The 22,931-nt window shown below is 38.1% G+C and overlaps 1 protein-coding gene across 1 annotated transcript in view; it reads right to left on the reverse strand.

Annotated features, from left to right (window-relative positions):
* The window catches only part of LOC124508904 (uncharacterized), a 43,262-nt gene that overhangs the window by 5,965 nt on the left and 14,366 nt on the right, over positions 1-22,931 (reverse strand). Inside the window, exons 2-6 of the mRNA XM_047075600.1 lie at positions 16,314-16,435; positions 14,600-14,738; positions 10,682-10,803; positions 8,875-8,985; positions 238-344 (exon numbers count right to left, since the gene is read on the reverse strand). Of these exons, the coding sequence (XP_046931556.1) occupies positions 238-344; positions 8,875-8,985; positions 10,682-10,803; positions 14,600-14,738; positions 16,314-16,435 (601 nt within the window). The remainder of the gene's footprint in view (positions 1-237; positions 345-8,874; positions 8,986-10,681; positions 10,804-14,599; positions 14,739-16,313; positions 16,436-22,931) is intronic.

The following is a 22,931-nucleotide window of genomic DNA, read 5'->3' on the forward strand; positions in this document are numbered from 1 at the left end:
TTGAGGTTGTTTTAAAAAATAGTTTAATATGAAAGTATTTCTACTTTATCAATCCTTTATTTTTTTTAAAAAATATGCATTTATTTAAGTAATCTCTACACCCAGTGTAGGGCTTGAACTCATAACCCAAACATTAAGAGTTGCCTGACTGACTGAGCCAGCCAAGCGCCCCACTAACCCCTTTTCATACTTTGCTGAATATAGTTTAACAGATTCTTGCTTGAATAAATAACATACCTGGCTTGTTCTGCCTCATCAAGAAAATATTCGAAGACGTTATTCATTATAATAACATCAGCATTTTGCAGAAGTGAACCTTGGGTACAGATGTCTGCATGAAGCACCTAAAGAAGAATGAGTTCATTTAAGAAAACAAAGATACCGTATCATATAACCAAAGAAGAAATATTTATTGGTTCAATGATGTTGTTGAGGCAATATGAGAAGTTAACCTACTTAAAATGGGAGAAAGAACAGTATATTTAATAGTACTGTCTAGGGGAGATACTTGATATTTTTTTTTTTTTTTTCAACGTTTATTTATTTTTGGGACAGAGACAGAGCATGAACGGGGGAGGGGCAGAGAGAGAGGGAGACACAGAATCGGAAACAGGCTCCAGGCTCTGAGCCATCAGCCCAGAGCCCGACGCGGGGCTCGAACTCACGGACCGCGAGATCGTGAGATCGTGACCTGGCTGAAGTCGGACGCTTAACCGACTGCGCCACCCAGGCGCCCCGATACTTGATATCTAATGAAAACCATAAACTTGTGAAAATTTGTTTCAGATGGATTTATTTATACATATATACATATATAAAATTTATTCATATAATTATAGTCTTTTAATCTCCAGTTCAGAGCTTTTTCTCACTATGATTATATCATTAATTGTTAGGAGTCAAAGGCCCTAGGGTCAAATTCTGGCTCCATCATCAATGGAGTTTGTATACTTAGGCAGTCAGTATCCTCATAAATAAATTGGAATATATCTACTATGATTCACAGAATCAAATGGGATCATATAAAAACAATAAAAGTAATTGATACATTGTAAAATGTTAATATGCTTATTGGCTTTGTCTAACTTTTCATCTAAAATTTACTTGATATATTATTTATCTAAAAAAGCTAACAAGATAATTTATTTAAAAACTATACGCCTAGGGGCACCTGGGTGGCTCAGTCAGTTGGGTGTCCGACTTTGGCTCAGGTTCTGTGCTGACAGCTCAGAGTCTGAAGCCTGCTTCAGATTCTGTGTCTCCCCCTTCTCTGCTCCTCCCCTGCTTGCACTCTGTTTCTCTCTCACAAAAATAAATCAACACTAAAAAAAAATTAAAAAAAAAATTTTTTTTAACTATATGCCTCATACCCCAAACAACAGAATACCTAGGAATAAATTTATTCAAGGAGGTTAAAGACCTGTACTTTGAAAACAAACACTGATGAAAGAAATTCAAGATGACACAAAGAAATGGAAAGACATTTCATGTTCATGGGCTGGAAGAACAAATATTGTTAAAATATCTATACTACTCAAAACAAGACTTAATGGAATCCCTATCAAAACACCAACAGCAATTTTCACAGAACTAGAACAAACAATCCTAAATTTTGTATCGAATCACAAAGGATCCTAAATGGCCAAAGCAACTTGAAAAAGAAAAACAAAACTGGAGATAACACAATTCTAGACTTCAAGTTGTATTACAAAGTTGGAGTGATCAAAACAGTATGGTTCTGGGGGCGCCTGGGTGGCGCAGTCGGTTAAGCCTCTGACTTTAGCCAGGTCACGATCTCGCGGTCCGGGAGTTCGAGCCCCGCGTCAGGCTCTGGGCGGATGGCTCGGAGCCTGGAGCCTGTTTCCGATTCTGTGTCTCCCTCTCTCTCTGCCCCTCCCCCGTTCATGCTCTGTCTCTCTCTGTCCCAAAAATAAATTAAAAACGTTGAAAAAAAAAATTAAAAAAAAAAAAACAGTATGGTTCTGGCACAAATATAGACACCTAAATCAATGAACAGAATAGAAAACCCAGAAATAAATCCACAACTATGTGGTCAATTAATCTTTGACAAAAGAGGCAAGAATATGCAACAAGAAAAAGACAGTGTCTTTAACAAATGGTGTTGGGAAAACTGTACAGCTACATGCAAAAGTATGAAACTGAACCCCTTTCTTACACCATATGCAGAAATAAACTCAAAATGGAGTAAAGACCTAAAGGTGAGACCCGAAACCATAAAAATCCTAGAAGAGAGTACAGGTAATAATTTCTCTGCCACTGGCTATAGCAACATCTTTCTAGATAGATCTCCCAAGGCAAGGGAAACAAAAGCAAAAATAAACTATTGGGACTATATCAAAATGAAAAGCTTCTGTATAGCAAAGGAAACAATCAACAAAACTAAATGACAAACTCCTGAATGGGAAACGATATTTGCAAATGACATATCTGATAAAGGGTTAGCATCCAAAATCTATAAAGAACATATAAGACTCAACACCAAAAAAACAAATAATCCAATTAAATGGGCAGAAGACATGAAGAGACATTTCTCCAAAGAAGACGTATAGATGGCCAACAGACACATGAAAAGATGCTCAACATTACTCATCATCACGGAAACGTAAATCAGAATTACAATGAGATATCACTTCACATCTGTCAGAATGACTAAAAAAAAACCACAAGAAACAACAAATGTTGGCAAGGATATAGAGAAAAAGAAACGTTCATGCACTACTGGTGGGAATGCAAACTGAGGCAGCCACTGTGGGAGACAGTATGGAGGTTCCTCAAAAAGGTAAAAATAGGACTACTGTATGACCCATTACTCGCAGTACTGGGCAGTTACTGAAAACATATAAAAGCACTAATTCAAAGGGACACATGCACCCCTATGTTTACTGCAGCATTCTTTACAATACCCAAATTATGGCAGCAGTCCCAGTGTCCACCAACAGATGAATGGATAAAGAGGGGGTGGTATATGTATATATGTATATATATATATATATATATATATATACACACACATATATATATATACATACATATACACACACACAATGGAATATTAGTCAGTCATAAACAGGAATGAAATTTGTCATTTGCAGTAACATGGACGGAGCTAGAGAGTATAATGCTAAGTGAAATAAGTCAGAGAAGCACAAATACCATATGATTTCACTCAAGTGTGGAATTTATGAAAACAAAGGGAAAAAAGAGAGAGACAAAAAACGGAATCTTAACCTTAGAGAACAAACTGATGGTCAGCAGAGGGGAGGTGGGTGGGAGGATGGGTGAAATAGGTGATGGGGATTAAAGAGTACACTTATCATGATGAGCACAGAGTAATGTATAGAATTGTTGAATTATTATATTGTACACCTGAAACTAATATAACACTGTATGTTAACTATACTGGAATTAGAACAAAAAACTTAATAATAAAAAATAAAAACTATATACCTCAAAAAATTAACCTAGACCAGAATCAACAAATCTTACAGAGCACAGGCAAGATAACAAGAGAAAACATCTATTTTCTGAAGAGCAAAACAAACCTCTTTTCTTTTTTTTTTTATTTATTTATTTTTTTTTATTTTTTAAATTTTTTTTTTTTTCCAACGTTTATTTATTTTTCGGACAGAGAGAGACAGAGCATGAACGGGGGAGGGGCAGAGAGAGAGGGAGACACAGAATCGGAAACAGGCTCCAGGCTCTGAGCCATCAGCCCAGAGCCTGACGCGGGGCTCGAACTCCCGGACCGCGAGATCGTGACCTGGCTGAAATCGGACGCTTAACCGACTGCGCCACCCAGGCGCCCCACAAACCTCTTTTCTTTAAACAAATTTTTTTAATGTTTATTTATTTTGGAGAGAGAGAGAGACAGAGTGTGATCAGTGAAGGGGCAGATAGAGAGGGAGACACAGAACTGGAAGTGGGCTCCAGGCTGTCAGCACAGAGCCCGTCTCAGGGCTTGAACTCACGAACTGTGAGATCATGACCCGAGTTAAAGTTGGAGGCTTAACCAACTGAGCCACCCAGATGCCCCAGAACAAACCTCTTTTCATTTTAAAAAGAAGAGAAAAAGTTAAGCTATTTTGTATCATATGATTTCTTTGGTCTTACAAATAAATAGTGTTCAGAATGTTGTAGAGTCTGATTCATAACATATTAAAAAAAATTTATTTTTAAGTTTTATTTATTTATTTATTTATTTATTTATTTATTTATTTGGAGCGAGCATGAGCAGGGGAGGGGCAGAGAGAGGGAGAGAGAATCCCAAGCAGGCTCCGTGTTGTTAGTACAGAGCCTGACACAAGGCTCAAACCCATTAACCGAGAGATCATGACCTGAGCCGAAGTCAGATGCCCAACTGAACTGTGAAATCCCGACCTGAGCCAAAATCAATTCAGATGCTTAATCATCTGAGTCACCCAGGCACCCTTGATTCTTAACATATTTTATTCTTTAAGTAGTAAAAATACTAAAATAGTTTAAATTAAGTGGGTCTGTAGTCTCTGAACCACACCTTTGACGTGTTGTTCCTGAACACACTTAGAAAACACTCACTTCAAAATTTCTTTAAAAAAAAATTTTTTTTAAAGTTTATTTCTGAGAGACAGAACAAGAGTGGGGGAAGGGCAAGAGAGAGGGAGGTACAGAATTTGAAACAGGCTCTAGGCTCTGAGCTGTCAGCACAGAGCCCGATGTGGGGCTCGAACCCACGAACTGTGAGATCATGACCAGAGCCAAAGTCTGACACTCAACTGACCGAGCCACCCAAGCTCCCCTCACTTTAAACTTTCTAAACATGTTGCTGAGATATGAAATAGGTATGCAAATTAACCTATGGATATAGTATAGCTCTCATATAGTTTCCTCTTTTTCTTTCCTATCTCTGTTCACTCTCTCACACCTCATCCCACAGATAGGGTAAAAAAATATGGTGGATCAATTAATTATGGCAACCAATAGAGGTCCCAGGGCAACCCCTCAAAATGGCTCTGGACAAACTGGAATGCTAACAAGGCAAAGGCCACAAGGCAACCAAAATCAATTTAACCAATTTTTAATGGACACCTCCTATAAATAAGATGCTATGCAAGGAGATATAACATGATGAATGAGATACACTATCTATACTCAAATACTTCATAATCTAGTAATGGGATGAAACAGCTATGCTGGTAACTCTAAATCCCATCAAAGGAATAAGCAAGATATGAATAAAGGAAAATTCACCTTTAGCCTAAAAGAAAGGGAAGAATTTAAATCAATGGGTCTTTTCATAAAGTACGTAAGACACATGGCATGTACTCTAGTACTTTCCTGAAACCCCATTATAATAAAAATATAGGGTTTTTAGAAAAGAAGATGTATACCTATAAGGATGAAGAGAATAGGAAAGCAAACAACAGACATAAAATTTACAAGTTAAGGGGGTGCTTTGGCCGGCTCAGTTGGTAGAACATGAGACTCTTGATCTCAGGGTTGTAAGTTCGAGCCCCATGTTGGGTGTAGAGATTACTTAAAATAAAATCTAAAAAAAATTAGTATGTTAGGAAAAAAAGAGGAACTAATAAGGAATTTAGGACCAGAAAAATCTGATTTCTAAGTAGATTATGTATCTATAATTCTAAATATTCTATACATATCTATAATTCTACTTATTTAGTTATATACATAATTCTATACATATATCTATAATTTTATATAGAATAAAAATATGTATCTATATATAAGCACATATATATCTATAATATACATATATTCTATATATTTCTAGACATATAGAAAGCAAAGATTCAGCCTTGATTTATACTACAGAATCTTAAAAAGGCTTATATTTGGTGGTACTGGGCATTTCTGGGTGAAGGAGTACAGACAAATGCTAAAAATAAGGTAATTTGGTTGAAAGTCAGTTTTAGAAGCACCCAGACCCCTATACACCTCTGCCCTGCCCCAGCAACAGACGTTTATTCTCTGCAAAGGATAAAATGCAAAGGAGTCTGGGTCAGGGGATATCAGGACTAGCTGAAAGAAAGGCTAATGTACTGAAAACAAGGGAAGTAAGGAAATAACGCAGACAGGATGCTGTGAATCCCTCATGTCTCAATTCTTTTCCTCTATCCCTCAGTCCCCAGGATGTTGTTTGCCATTTAGTAAGGAGACTGGAAAGGTTTTCTCCGGGCAATCAGACCAGCCCAAGAGGAAAGATCTTAAGCTACTTTATCAGATATTCTCCAACTAATTAACCACCCAAACAAGATCACTCAACAGTGAAGCCCACAGTGCTCAGAATCCCCACCTAAGTGCTGAGAAATTCAACCAGCCTTTTTGTTTCTCACTTTCAAGTATGAACAGACAACCAAGGATTCTTAGACTTCTGAGGAAAGTCCTGTCAAAAAAGACCAAACACAAACTACAACAAAACAAAACACAGAGACTGAGCCTTAAAGGGTGGATGGGTTTCAACAGATACTATAAAAAATAGTCCTACAATTCCTTTCTGTTGATCTTAGGGCCTCTCAAACACAACAATTATCTTTAGCATCAAGGAAGGAAACTGTGAAGGTTGCCAATAAAATGGTATAAAAACAGCTTTCTGCCATTGGGTTACTAATAGCCACCGAAGCCATAAGCTGGGAAAGTATGTGGGATGGGCATGCATCCACATATACTCCTTTGAAAAGTAAGGGGTAAAAATCTTTTAAAATGTAAATAAATGCTTTTTTTTTTTTTTAAAGTTCATTTATTTAGAGAGAGGGAGAGCATGCACATGAGCAGGGGAGGGGCAGAGAGAGACAGGGAGAGAGAGAATCCCAAGCAGGCTCTGTGAGGTCAGCACAGCACCCCATTTGGGCCTCAACCTCACAAACTGAAATCATGACCTGAGCTGAAATCAAGTCAGAAACTTAACCAACTGAGCCACTTGGGCACCCCGTAAATGTTTTATATAACTTTATCATCTTCTTTAAAAAAAATAATAAAGTATTTGGTTGTCCATTTATAAACTATGATTCTCAGAGGTCCTGATTTTTATTTCTTATTAAAAAAATTTTTTTTAATGTTTATTTTTGACAGAGAATGAGCACGTGAATGGGGGAGGGGCAGAGAGAAAAGGGTGCAGAGGATCCCAAGCAGCCTCTGCTGACAGCAGAGAGCCCAATGTGGGGTTCGAACTCATAAACCATGAGATGACGACCTGAACTGATGTCAGACGCTTAACCAACTAAGCCACCCAGGTGCTCCAGAGGTCCTAATTTTTAAATCTCAATTTCCAATTAAATCGACACTACTGTTAGTTATGTGATTCTTATTATCCAAGAGCAATGTGTTTTCGTTCACTAAATATGGGATAGTGAGAACAACCCATGAATTTTTTTTACTGGACAATAAATTTACTTTAATCATTTGTCTATTTCTAAGATGAGAAAGAGACAGAGAGAGAGAGAAAAAAGAAAGTTTGGAAGGAGGAAGACCATGAAAAAATTTCCTTCAGTAAGAAAGGGGAAGACCTGGGGCGCCTGGGTGGCACAGTCGGTTAAGCGTCCGACTTCAGCCAGGTCACGATCTCGCGGTCCGTGAGTTCGAGCCCCGCGTCGGGCTCTGGGCTGATGGCTCAGAGCCTGGAGCCTGTTTCCGATTCTGTGTCTCCCTCTCTCTCTGCCCCTCCCCCGTTCATACTCTGTCTCTCTCTGTCCCAAAAATAAATAAACGTTGAAAAAAAAAAAAAAAAAAAAAAAAAAAAGAAAGGGGAAGACCTGACCTCAATTGTACTGAGATGTCTTTCAACATCAGATTGCCCTTAACACCAGAGAGCCTTCGATGCTCAATATTTCCCTGCGTTGCCACTAGAAGTATAAGATTGTCACTCAAAGGGTAAGAATTACTGCATTAAGCAAAAAACTTCCTTTCCCCCTTTTGGTTATTTTTGCCCTTACATACAGAAAAAGAGAAAATTTCTGTTGTAGTCCAACCCAGGGCATCATTCCCCTTGAACCACCATTCTGTGGCATCCACAAAGCCTCCTGAAAGCTTAGAAAAAGAAGATAAAGAACTGAGAGCATTAATTTTTTTGCTTACTTTCAACGTGAGAATTTAATTAAATACACTTCTGACCAACATCTCAAGGTTCAAAAATGCTACCAAAACTGTACTAAAGTGGAGATGAAAGAGATTAAGAAAAAAAATTCCACTTTCTAATAACACTGGGGAGGAAGAGAAATAGGAGTGGAAGATAATTATAATTTCATTCATCTTTATTAATGTTTTAAAATATTAAGTCAACTCCACCTATTTCTACACAACAGCAACCAAGAATAGATTCAAAAAGATTTTCTAACTCCAATTCAGAAGAAACTTGGCTAAATTATGGTATAAGATAGACAACAGAAATATACATATATATATTTAATTTTTAATGTTTATTTATTTTTGAGAGAGAGAGAGAGAGCGAGCAGGGGAAGTGCAAAGAGAGAGAGACACACACACACAGAATCTGAAGCAGGCTCCGGGCTCTAAGCTGTCAGCACAGAGCCCGATGCGGGGCTTGAACTCACAGACCGCGAGATCATGACCTAAGCCGAAGTCAGATGCTTAACTGACTGAACCACCCAGGCGCCCCTATAACAGAACGTATATTTAAAAGGGTACCTTTAATACAGCTTAGGAAACACAGTCAATGGTACTGTAATAGTGCTGTGTGGGGACAGATGGTACCTATGCTCATGGTGAGCACAGAATAATGTACAGACTTGTCAACCACCATGTTGTACACCTGAAACTAATGTAACACTTTGTGTCGACTGTCCCTCATAAATAAATAAATAAATAAATAAATAAATAAATAAATAAATAAAAGGGTACCTTTATTCTGTCAGTGAACTGGTATTTTTTAATAACCATTTCCTGCAACTGGCAAAAATCTCCATTCAATTCTACTCCATATAGTTGCAATGCTGAACTGTAAAGATAACCCTGAAAAAGATGAAGACACACTGTGATGCAAATGAATTAACTGTGAGTTCATTTCTACCTAAAATTTAAAAAATCAAACTTAAAAAAAATGGAATTCAATAAAGTAAAAATAAAATGAAAGATAAATAATAACTTGTAGTGTATGTAAAACTTACAACTTCAAGAACTTAAAGACTCTTACTGATCAAGACCTTGATTGTAGTTTATTAATTTCTATTATTTAAAAGCAATCATGTTTTGAAAGATTGATCTCTTCTTACTTTTCCTGATAAAACCGTGCATTCAACAAAGTTGGAAGTAAGAAAAGTGATCACATACAGATTCTCTGTTTAATACCCTATTTCTGTAATTTCTTGGAAAGTTTTATCAGGGGAAATCAAGAAAGGAGTTAACCCATGGGGAATATAATGGAAAATCATGCACAGTCTGACACTAGAGGAAGGTGGCTGGAGATGTGTCCTGTTGGGCTTAGGGAAGTCAGTCTGGTGTCTGCAATCTGCCAAAGATAATTGACCAATCAGTCAACAAGAACAATCAAGAACGGACTAGATATTATAACGTATCCATTTTTGGTCGCAATTACAAAAAAAATAATATGGAAGGAAAGGCAAATCATATTCTGAATATCATTTTACATCAACTAACACCCATGTATAAACCAGATTTGTATTCACAGCTCATGATGGATTTTTACAATATGTTCAACAGAACATATGTAGCTATTCAAAAATTTCTGTTGAATTGTTAACCATATTAATATGGAGAAAAATGACAATATGTTTAAATTTATTAACGCTGCCACATACCTGCACAGCCAGATTTCTTTCAGCTATATACTCTTCCAACAAATCAGAAAATGGACAAGAGTGGAGCAAATATGGTAAACAATCATAATCTCTAATGTTCTCCAAACAAAACCATCTGACGATCTGTATTTTCTACTACAGATATCATTGCTAATTATAGAATGTAAGTCTTAACACTAAAACATAAACTAAGCACTAAAGAGTTAACTTTCCGATTAGAGCAGCAACGGATGCTGGGAACTGATGGTGCCTGTTTCTGGTATGAGTCTCTACTGCTGTTGGCCACATGTTTTAACAAGTCTGCTAATGACAACCAGAAACCACATTTAAGTTTTTTGATAAAACCATTTAAGAACATTAGAAATACTCGTGATTTGAATTTTTTTTAAAAAGCCACCTTGAAGTGATACTTCAGAAACAAATGTCTCCGTTCAAACTTGAACCACAGAAAATTGGAGCAAGATGTGTCCTTGGATATCATTTAGTTAGCTTATTTACAGGTGAGGAGCTTGAAGCCAGGGTGTTAAGTGACTTGGTTACGGCCATATGCAATTTCCTAGGTTAGGTAAATTTTATAAAAGTTTTAATAAAAGCTCTTACCAAACCTCAGTCCATCAGTAGTGATGGGCAAAACAGCAAAGTGTTATGAGGGTCACCTGCTTCTGTTTTGTTGCTATTCCTTCATTTGTGTCACAGAGACAAACTAGTAAAGGATATCAGAGAGCTGGCCTTTGAAATTCCAAGTCCAGTATATTATTTTAACCTTATTATTCTGTTACTCTAATAAATAAAGCCAAGCTGTCACCTTGGATGGTGGCAGGCAAAATTGTTGCTAGCAGGAGAAGAAAGTATTTTCCAAATGTTGAGTGTGTCCACAAGCTGGACTTTACCCCATAAAGGACTGTGCCAAGCCTGGAGCCAACGTCAACCAAGACCTTTCCCGACAGATCAGGGAGGACATGATGATAAATGAACTTCAATTCCATGAGGGAGAAGGAATGAGAAATAAATCCTGGAGAATTAGAACAGAATAAACATCAAATTGTACTTGGGTATTAAACATTCTCTTCTGTATTTCTAATTCTTTTAACCATATTTATAAAGTGTATTTCTTTTTTTTACTGTTATTTTTTAATGTTTTAATTATTTTTGAAGGGGAGAGAGAGACAAAGCATGAGCAGGGGAAGAGCAGAGAGGGAGACACAGAATTCGAAGCAGGCTCCAGGCTCTGAGCTGTCAGCACAAAGCCTGATGAGGGGCTTGAACTCACGAACTGTGAGATCATGACCTGAGCCAAAGTTGGACGCTTAACCGACTGAACCACCCAGGCACCCCTCTTTTGTAATTTTTTAAAATGTTTATTTTTGAGAGAGAGAGAGAGAGAGAGAGAGAGAGAGAGAGAGAAGGAGGGAGGGAGGGGCAGAGAGAGATGGAGACACAGAATCTGAAGCAGGCTGCAGGCTCTGAGCTGTCAGCACAGAGCCCGACGTGGGGTGCGAACCCACAAATGCTGAGATTATGACCTGAGCTGAAGTTGGATGCCCAATAGATTGAGCCACCCAGGTGCCCCTATAAAGCATATTTTATGTTTTTCTCTTCATCAACAAAGGCCATCCAGAGGTTATTTAGAAAAAATTAATGTGATAATTTTGTACTCATTCACTCTGAGCTGTATTAGAGAAGAATAAACATGAAGTCTCTGACATTTAGGGAACAGCTACTTAGCAACCTGTCCCTATCCCTGTGCCCCTCACTTCCTTGTCCTTGGTTTTTCCCTTCTTTTCCTTAGGTCTCTTATTCTGTGGGATGCTTCCTAACTCCCATACCATCTGGCTTTCTCCCCTCATCCCAGAGCAACCACAGAACAGCCACACACTACTGCATAGAACACACACTATCAAATGAATGACCATCTCTGGAGTTGTGCAGTGTGGCAGCCCTGACCGACCTAAAATGTGTTCTGGAGTGCAGGAGGAGGCTGGTATGAGGGGAGGCGAAGATATTCCCACAAATTATTTTTATTTCTGAGTTTAATTGCTACAATTTTTTAACTGTTACAAGCCTCCTAGCTCATCTCACTCCATTGTTTGTGTAATCAAGTATCTGGAAGAGCCTAAGTATATTTTTTAAAGACTTGCTATATTATGTTCTACATAATATAATGGTAGGAAGGGGAGATACTTTGGCTGTAAGTAATAGATGGTGGCAAAGAAAATGCGAAGCAGGCAGGCTAATCCTTGGAAGGAAATAAAGCGTTTGACCACTACTATCCTTTTCTGCCTAGAATCCTCATCCTCACTACCCTCTTTGTCACATTAGTGCTTCTGCCTTGGGTTACAGAGTCATCATTAGTGTCTTTTTTTTTTTTTTTTAATTTTTTTTTTTTTCAAAGTTTATTTATTTTTGGGACAGCGAGAGACAGAGCATGAACGGGGGAAGGGCAGAGAGAGAGGGAGACACAGAATCAGAAACAGGCTCCAGGCTCTGAGCCATCAGCCCAGAGCCTGACGCGGGGCTCGAACTCATGGACCGTGAGATCGTGACCTGGATGAAGTCGGACGCTTAACCGACTGTGCCACCCAGGCGCCCCTAGAGTCATCATTAGTGTCTTACAGCTAGACAAGCCCCTTTTCATAGAAGGAGAGTTCCACAAGATGATAGTTTTTTCAGATTCACTGTAGTTATATGGGCTGGCCTGCACACCTAGTCACTATTTACAACCTGATTTCTATGGGAAAATGCATCTATTTTCCCACAAAATGCTTTGTAATTTTCAAATTTCTATGTGTCAAACATATCTCTTCTTTAGACTTCTGCAAATCAGATCTGATATGGTATTATAGTTGTAATTCACTTTTTAGTTTTCCTTTTATGGTTCTTATCTGAGTCCTTTTCTATTCTTGAATTTTAACTATCTCAAATGGAAATTGTGAGTACTATCTAAAAATAGAATCTTAAACAAGTAAATCAGGGAAGTTTAATTCCCCATTATAATATAGAGACAATATATTTGTATTAGCAGCACATTACAAATTTGGTAGTAGTCAACTTTTGACAATGATATTATCTGAGATCAGTAATATCAACACAAGATTACTTACCTGGAGGGGTAGGCCACTATAAGCAATAACTAAATCTAAGTGACCAGGAAGATTGAAATAGCATGTCTAAAGCAACAGCCTAGATGATCATATCCAATTTGAACAAAGAATATATTAACAGAAGAGTTAGCATATTAGTAGCATGGGGTTAGTCTAGCTTCCCATTTGAGACATAAGTGTTGCATCTTAGGGGCAGAGATGCAAGAGACTTTCTGTCACTAGAGCTGTACTCTCTTATGGACTGGAGATGTTTCACTAGGTCAAATCATGGCCTGAATAAACTCTTTCTCATCTTTTTAAGAAAAAATTAAAAAAAAAAAGTTTTTTTTAATGTTTATTTATTTTTGAGAGAGAGAGAGAGAGAGAGAGAGAGAATGTGAGTGGGGAAGGGGCAGAGAGTGAGAGGGAGACACAGAATCCAAAGCAGGGTCCAGGCTCTGAGCTGTCAGCACAGAGCCCAATGCAGGGGTTGAACCCACGAACCATAAGATCATGACTTGAGCTGAAGTTGGACACTTGATCGATTGAGCCACCCAGGTGCCCCTAAAATTTTTTTTAAATGTTTATTTACATTTGAGAGAGAGAGAGAGAGAGAGAGACAGACAGACAGACAGACAGACAGTGTGAGTGGGGGGAGGGGCAGAGAGACACAAGGGGAGACAGAATCCAAAGCAGGCTCCAGGCTCTGAGCTGTCAGCACAGAGCCCCATGAGGGGCTCAAACTCATGAACAGTGAGATCATGACCTGAGTCGAAGTTGAATGCTTAATCAACTGTGACACCCAGGTGCTCCCAAGATTATCTATCTCTGTCCTCTGAATCCATGCCCATCCAACAATATCTGGTTACTATCTTTTTTTTTTTTTAATGTTTGTTTATTTCTGAGGGAGAGAGAGAGACAGAGAGAGCGCAAGGAAGAGACAGAGAGAGAGAGGGAGACATAGAACTCGAAGGAGGCTCCAGGCTTTGAGCTGTCAGCACAGAGCCTGACGTGGGGCTGAAACTCGTGAACTGTGATATCATGACCTTAGCTGAATTCGGACGCCCAACCAACTGAGCCACCCAGGTGCCCCTATCTGACTTCTCAAGTAGATGCTTTTATAAGAACATTTCAGCCCCCCTGCAGTTATAGTTCTCATTGTAAATGAATTAGCATTATGGTTTATCTATGAATTTCTTGTAAGTTTGGAAAGTATAAGTTGGTTTCTCTGTACTCAGTTATTTCTGATTAGTTTCTGGACCTGAAAAGTCACTTCTGTGAAAAGCAGAGAGACCCTCCCTGGAGGCATTAAGTGGCCTAACTTTCCTGGGTTAGATTTCTATTTTGCCTCCCTAAACCTCAATAATTGCTAATGGCTATGTTGGAGGTTGGCCTTTTTCTTTCAAAAACCATTGAATGCCTTGGTCAAGAGTTTGCATACTTGGGCAACTGGGTGGCTTAGTTGATTAAGCGTCTGATTCTTGATTCGGCTCAGGTCATGGTCTCACAGTTGGTGGGATCAAGCCCCACGTCAGGCTCTGTGCTGACAGTGAAGCCTGCTTGGGATTCTCTCTCTCCCTCTCTCTCTCTGACCCTCCCCTGCTCGCAAGTGCTCTCTCAAAAATAAATAAACTTAAAATAAAATTAATTAAAAAAAAAGAATTTGTATTCTCATGAAATGTAAAGAAAAGACACAAAATCATCAGGTTTGCATAGTTGAATGCCTACCTAAAGGTGCAGTCTGGTGTGAGCCACACACCATACAGTAGTTTCTGCTCATTTTTCCTTCCTCACATAATGAATCAATAAAGTCTTCATCATAAAGGAATGCATCAACGTGAACTGTGGGTTCTGGCTGCTGCTGTATCTGGTGGAGAGAAGAAGAACTTCAAAAGAAACAAAGTACAAAGGAGTCTCTTTTTATTGCTAAATAAGGCAAAACATCAGTGGTTCATATGCTAAAAATCTGAGAGCAACAACAAGGCACAGAAAGACAAGTTTCACTTATTGAAGAGCAACCCTGTTCTTCTTTCATTTTATTTCTGAGACAATTAGAAACTTTTAAGTTGATGCAAAATGATGTAAAACATGGCCATGAGAAATATATAAAATTTGAGTTAAAGGAGTATTTTGAGACCATCCTGTCCATCCTAAGTAGTTTATTTTACAGACAAAGAAACTGATACTCAGATTTCTCCAAAGAAAACGACCATAAGAAAGAATTGAAACTAAAACTAATACCATGTTCTTCTGAGTCCTACATGTCAGTGACTACCCATCAAAATACTTAGCAAGTAATCTTAGCCCAGAGACAAAGTTTTCAAATAATAAAGATGTTAGTAAAATTTCTTGCTGACAATTAATAACCCTTTATTAATACTGGCAAAACATGATATAATAGCAAGTGGCTACAAAGAAAAAATGTCTGATTCTTTTTACCTTAACTATAATAAAGAATCAACCTATTTACTTAGAGACCTACAAAATTATATCTATACCTACACATACATGAATCCGTTATACGTGTGTAAAATGTATGAACATAACACAAGGACCAGAAAGAAACAAAGGAAGATAAAAATCATTTGTCAGAATAAGGGATTATGGGTCAATGATTACAGGCAATGAATATACTTTTTCCTTGTTTCATGTATTTTGGTATATCATGCCACTGATACAGGACTGTCTTATTAATAACATCCAAACTATATTACAAATACTCTCTCAGTTTTTATACTATTCACTACTTTCCACCTTTGAGAATCCACTCTGAATGACTGGATGTTTACTAAGATTTGCTAAGTGTTCACAATGTGCACAGCACTATCAAAAATTTATGGGATTTAGTTCTTCTTCTGCTTAGGAATTTGCATGCTGAAAAACCACATAGAGAGTTGCTGTTTTCAGATTAGTGGGAGAAGGATTATTATTAGCTTTGCTTTAGGAAACAATATTCCTAGCATATGTACCCCATAAGAGTTGAGATCTGAAGGGACTTGAATGAGGGGGTTGTCTGGATAAGAAAAATGGGACTTATTTTAGGAATAAAGGAACTGAATAAGCAAAAATTGTACAGTGCAAAAGCAGGAGAAGGAAACAAAAAGATGAATTTCACCTTTGATAAAAGTGAGGGAAATGGAACAGGAAACAGAAAACCAGGACAATGATGTAGGCAGGACCAGATTATGGTTGGGCCTTGTTCTGTAGGGGGTGGGGATGGGTTAAGTGCTTGGCAAACAGGATGCCCTCATAAAATATTTGTTGAATGAATGGGAGCCAGAGGGTTACAGACTCAAAAGAATTAGGGACACGGCTGAAGAACCAAATGAAATACTGTTTAAAGCAGAATTCAGGACTAATTAGACCAGAGAGGCTGTGGGATTAGGGAAGAATAGGAGTATCCTCAAATAGCACTGAAAGTAAATTAATTTAATGTATTTACTTTTTGGAGCGCTAGATGTTCTGAGGAAAGCATGGTTTCTAGAGGTAAGCAATTCCGAAGGTCTTCTGCTATGTTTTTCAACATAATGTCATTATTATCTTGAGTGAACTCATCAAAATCTCCTGGGGAAAAAAAAAAGAAATATCTTTTATGGTTTTGGTCATACCTAAGTTAATACAATGGACATATTTTCCATCAGAAAGCATCAATTTATAACAATAAATAAGCCTTCTAACCAATGAAATATTCAAATTCTAATAAACGTTCCATTTCAAATAGTGAATTTTTCTTTTTCCCAAATTGTTTGAAAATACAAAACTTGACTATTTCAGCCTGTTCAAGAAGAACAAAGGAATTTAAATATATATATAACATTTTAAGGGCACCTGGGTAGCTCAGTTGGTTAAGAGTCTGACTTCAGCTCAGGTCATTATCTCTTGGTCCATGAGTTAGAGCCGTGCATCAGGCTCTGTGCTGACAGCTCAGAGCCTTAAGCCTGCTAAGAATTCTGTGTCTCTCTCTGCCCCTCCCTTGCTTGTGCTCTCTCTGTCTCTTAAAAATAAACATTAAAATAAGTAAACACATGAATAATATGTAGTATTTAAACTATTTTTACTCGAAAATAGCACTGCCATTAGTTTTTTAGGGTCTTAAACTCACCAGCAAGTGGTTAAATATTCCTTCTCAGACCATACAGATCTTAGTGTAGGAGGCATCACAGAGACTGCTAAGAAGATAACTAAACTGAGTATCCCTGCCTCCAACAAAATGTACCTAAGCCTTAAGATAATAAGCACTAATGGCTGACACCAACTATGTAATAAACTTAACAATGACCGTGATGCTCTGCTGCATTTGAGCAGCAGGTAAAATTATCATTAAAACTGTTATTTCTGGGGTGCGTGGCTGGCTCAGTTGGTGGAACATGCAAATCTTGATCTTGTGGTCATGAGTTTGAGTCCCTTGTTGGGGTGTAGAGCTTACCTAAAAAAAAAAAAAAAAGCATATTTCTTTTTTGAGAGGGAGAGAGAGAGAGGGAGGGAGAGAGGATCCGAAGAGGGCTCTGTGCTGACAGCAGTAAGCCCGATGCAGGGCTCAAACTCATGAACCTCAAGATCATGATCTGAGCCGATGTCAGACACTCAACCAACTGAGCCACCCAGATGCCCCAAAAGAAAATATTTCTGATGGCTATGGCCTACTTCTGGATGATCTGGCAAAAAGTGGAGGGGTAGATGAGGTAAGGGAGAGTATGTGTAGCAATAAAGATGGGGAAGGTCTAGTTAAGACATTGACAGCTGATGAATCTAGGTGAGGGTATAAAAGGGGTGTTTATTGTTCAGTTGTTTCTACTTTTAGGCATGTTTAATATTTTCTGGTTCTAAAAAAGTATTATTTCCAAGCAGCTCATATATAATTTTAAATAGAATGTGACTTATCTGAAAGTAAAATACTCATAAAGTTAGCTACCACTTGGGATGCCAAATGTAGACTGGAAAGTACTAATGAAAATATTTTACCTTTCTCTTAAAAGACTTTCTTATACTGAACTCTTACTAGAGTAAAAGCATGCCAAAGGGTCTGTTTCAAAATAGCTGTAGAAGGAAAACACGGAGATCCTGAAGGTTAATGTTATCTGTCTCCACATTCCCTGCTCCCGAATTGTGGGCTGTTTGTAAGTAAGCTCATGATTTGTTCTTAAACAAAAAAATAATTCTTGTGTTGGTTCAGAATGCTATTATCCTGTCACTAATAACAATTAAAAGTTACAAAGCAGGCCAATGGCAGCATAAGGAAATAAGCGGAGGTTTTCTGATTCTAAATAAAGATACTCTTCTTTTTCACTGTATTATTCGGTGCCTTACACACAAAGGATCTTTCTCTGCATAACTTCTCACTGAGCAACAGTAATACAAAGATTCAGTTTGCTGAACTGATGTGAGAAGGTCTTTGAGCTTTTTTTCTTTCCTCACCTATCTAGCATAATGTTCTAAGCTGTTGCTTAAAATTATTTCTAGAAGGAGACAAAACATAAAATTATAGAGAAACAAAAATACTATTAAAATTCATTCCAAACTCTTTTAGGTGGAACTTAAACAGCATCTGATATGTGTTTTTCAAAAAATTGGCCTTTTTAATTGTATTTGTAAAATCTAAGTTTTCTCAAGGTGTTAATTAATATCTAACATCTGCTTAGCTTCCTTCCCTCCATAGATAGAACACTGTCTGGGAGTCTCTATGACTCACATTAATTCTAATAATATCACTCCCACCAGTGATCCTTAGCAGGTTCTCTCAATTTGTAAATGGTATCACTAGAAAAGCCAAAAAAAGTCTCATTATGTTAAACTAAGATATTTCCTATCCCAACTTCTTTGGATTTAATTCTGTAACATAAGCAACCATATTAATAAGACATAGTTTTCATGTGGGTCTGCCTTATAAAAGGCAGCCCAGAGACTCCTGGGTGGTTCAGTCAGTTAAGTGTCTTGACTGTTGATTTCGGCTCATGAGACTGAGCCCCGAGTCATGGAGCCTGTTGAGGATTTTCTCTCTCTCCCTTTCTCCCTCTCTCTGCCTTTTCCCTGCTCATGTACCTGCATGCTTCTCTCTCTCAAAATAAATTTAAAAAAAAGTCTTACAGTGAAAAAGGAACTTAGACTATGACCTATTACCAAATGGCCCATCCATCTATGCATCTCTGATATATACATATGCATACACAGACACACAGACACACAGACACACACACACACACACACACACACACACACACACACGATAGTTGTTTAGTCTTTGCTTGAACGTATTCAGGGACAGAATTCCTTCCTCATGCTGAGCCAGAATCTGACTCTCTATAACATTAACTCATTTTTTCTGAGAGGAATCATCACCTTTAACGCTATACAACATTTACTGAATGAACACGTGAGGCATGCTAGACTTGGTGCTTTTCACACACTATCATTTAATCCTAAAAATCCTATAGGTGGTAACTATGATTATTTCTATTTTGTAACAAAAACAATGAAAATATGAGGTCAGAGGTTCAGTTACTTGCCTCAGTCCTACTGGCCAAAAGGTGGAGTTGGGGTTTAAATGCAGGGCTTAGTCTGAACTCTTAATTACTACATCATAGCAAAGAAGGCAGCTGGCTAGTAACAGTTCTCCTATCACTACAATTATCTTCTCTTCTCCCCACCTCTGACCAGTTCTCCATATGATGTGGCAGCCATATCTTTTGCCATCTGCTTGCTGTCTTCTGGACTTGTTCAACAAAACCCTTTAAATATAGCCTTGGAACTCACATTGCCAATCTAGTTCTCTAATCCATGGCTACCTTCGTTTATTCTCTTCTTCTATCACATTGTGGCGGCTAGGGCCCTGATTACTACTGCTACGGGGTGATTAATAAATTTGGAAGCGATAGTGGCAGTGGAGGCCAAAGAGTGTCTTCAATAGTCATATGTAAAGATCAAGGAAGCTGGAACAATGACAGATGGGAATGGCTGCAAATTCTAAGCCATCATAATCGATTTCCAGCTGTCTCTCTGGTGAAGTATGTTTATTTGAGAGTCAATACTTCAATTAATGTGAGCATTACCAGTTGAGAGATACTATGAAAAGGTGTATTAAATTCAGTCATTTAAAAAAGGTAGTTATGAATGAAGACTGCATTTGTTTAACCCCAATACCAAGGATACCAAGTGAAAAAGAGAACTGGCACCTCTTACCCTGAACAAACTCTGATTCAACCACATTCAAGGGTAAAGAGAGATTTTTTCAGTTACAGCAATAATTCCTTTTTTTTTTTTTTTTTAGTTTGTTTTGAGAGAGAGAGAGAGCACAAGCAGGGGAAGGGCAGAGACAGGGAGAGAGACAGCATCCCAAGCAGGCTCTGTACTGTCAGCATGGAGCCTGATGTGGGGCTTGAACTCATGAACTGAGATCCTGACCCGAGCCGAAACTGAGAGTCAGACTTAAACTGACTGAGCCACCCAGGGGCCCCAAGCAGTAATTCTTCAGTGTGGCCCTAAAGAGGATCTACATATGGGACTTATGTGGTCCTTAAAGGGCCTAAAGCTGTATGCTCGGTTGTATACATAAATATGTATATTTTTCCAGGAAGAAAGTTCTTAAGAGGTTCAATAATTATAGCTAATATTATTGAGCACTATGGAAATTTTTAGTGCAAGAAGGCTAAAATTAGTCTTAGTATCTGTAGTGGTTGGCAAATAACTTATGAAAAGAAGAGCAAAACATTTTTGCCCTAATAATGGCTATAAGACAGGTTAAAAAAGCATGATATGATAGGATATTACTGAAGTGTGTAAATCTGAACTTCATGTTACATCGTTAACTATTTACTCTGTTATTAAAGTGGAATTCCTTAAAACATCATTTCTAAAGGCTGTGCAATATTCCACCATTGTGTATTTATTTAACCATTCACTTCTAATGCACATTTAGATATAGCTCTAACTGTGAAAAATTAAGGACACTGCAACTGACATTTTGGCATCCATCTTCTCTTGCATTTCTGATTATTTGCTTATTGTAAATGGTTAGAACTAGAAGTACTTAAACATTTTAAAGGCTCTTGCTACATATTGTCAAATTTCTTTCCTGAAAGATAACACCAATTTACTTTAACAGAAAAGAATATGTGTTTCATTAAACCCTGCAGCAGTAAATATTACCATACAAACTTTGTTGTTTTAATTTGCATTTCCTTAATTACTGGTGAGGCTGACATCTTTTAACATGTATAATAGCTATTTCAGCATGTGTGGTAACAGTATTATGCTTGGAAAAAGATTAAAGAAAGGTGTTAGTTGCTTGACAGTAAAGTTTTTCTCAAATTACACATGTAGGTGGGAAGGGAGTGGAGAAAGAAAAGTTGCTCTAAAGGGCAACATTAATTCTTTAAAAATTTCCTACCTATATTTAACTAAATATATGAGTAAACAGAAGTCACCAAAACTGATAGTCTACGAATCAAGCCCCACTTTTTATACCTGGTCAGTATCAAGTCCTGCCATTTTTGCTTGTAAAACCTACTTCCTCTTTATTCCCACTCCAACCACCTCAGCCACAGTCATCACTTCACACTTAGATACTAGGACAAACTCATGACTAGCCCCTTGATCTTGGTTCCCCTACTATAACATATCTTGTACATCTATTTTAAACTAATCTCACTCAAACCTCACTTTCATATCACTTGCTTCCCTTACAATTTTTGGATGTCTTTCTACTTTTCAACCTATCTAATCTTATACTAGATATTTAAGGCCCTCTATATCAAGAGTCTAACCATCCTATTTTCTATCCTTATTACCCCTAACATAATTTCTGCTCAAGACAGGCAAATCTTGGGGTGCCTGGGTGGCTTAGTTGAGTGTCCGACTTCAGCTTAGGTCATGATCTTGCAGTTTACAAGTTCAGGCCTTGCCGTCCTGCTCTGTGCTTACAGCTCAGAGCCTGGAGCCTGCTTTGGACTCTGTGTCTCCCTTTCTCTCTGCCTCTACACTGCTCATACTCTTTCAAAACAAAAGAGGCAAATCTCCCCAGTTGTTTTCCATAGTCCTTCCCATTCATACTGTTCCTTTCAACTGCATGACCTAGCTTTTTGCAATAAGGGCCTGTCCAAATTATTTCGTGGCCATGAATTGTTTCTTTTTTTATTAAAAAAATTTTTTAACATTTATTTTTTGAGAGAGAGACAGAGAGAGAGGGAGGTAAGGAGGGAGACAGGGTGTGAGTGAAGGAGCGTGAGTCCCCGACATGGGACTGGAACTCGCAAACCGCGAGATCATAACCTAAGCCCTCCAGGCACCTCTCCATGAATTCTGACCTTCAACCTCTAGCCTTAACTTATCCATACTCGTACATCTAATGACTTACAATGCATAAATACAAGGTTTTATACACACACACACACACACACACACACACACACACACATAACCTATTATTCATTCATATCATGTATTACTCTGAAGTCCCTACTGAAATTTTGAAAATTTATTGAGGGGACTTCTGGTCCCAGACAAGATGGCAACTTTCCTCACTTTCCTTTGTTCCTCCCCTCTAACTACAACTAAATACCCTGCAAATAATTCAACAGGCAATTATAAAATAGGAATTGGAAAGCTAGAAAGAAGGTGAACTGTCTAGGGGCCTTAGGACTTAAGAACAGTCACTGCAGTGAGTTCCCTGGATTTTCTTTTCATCTTCCATGTAGCCTGGACTAGGTACCAGAGAAACCAATACCAGAACCACTAACAGGCATAGGAGGAAAAAAAAAAAGTATTAAGAAAAGTGTGTTATCTCTTGCCAAAGACTGGTAAAGGGGACAAACAACAGAGACCTACTGAGGAACCCTCATCCCCACTCCACACCTGGGCCAGCAGCAGACTGTCCAGTCTTCAGACCCTCTACCCAGGGGCATAAAAAAACCCAGGTCTGGCACCTCTTAGCCATCTGCTCAGTGGTGGAAAGCAAACAAGGTCCTGAATTGCTTGTCTCCTATTCTCACTATTGGAAGGCAGCTCAGCAAGACAGGGCAGCCCAATGTGTTTCCCCATGCAGGTGACACCAGCATAGATTGAACAA

Source organism: Lynx rufus, unplaced genomic scaffold (genome assembly GCF_022079265.1).
Source record: "Lynx rufus isolate CCGP_SWC_20201006 ecotype Redwood Valley unplaced genomic scaffold, mLynRuf1.p SCAF_13, whole genome shotgun sequence".
Classification (NCBI taxonomy): domain Eukaryota; kingdom Metazoa; phylum Chordata; class Mammalia; order Carnivora; family Felidae; genus Lynx; species Lynx rufus.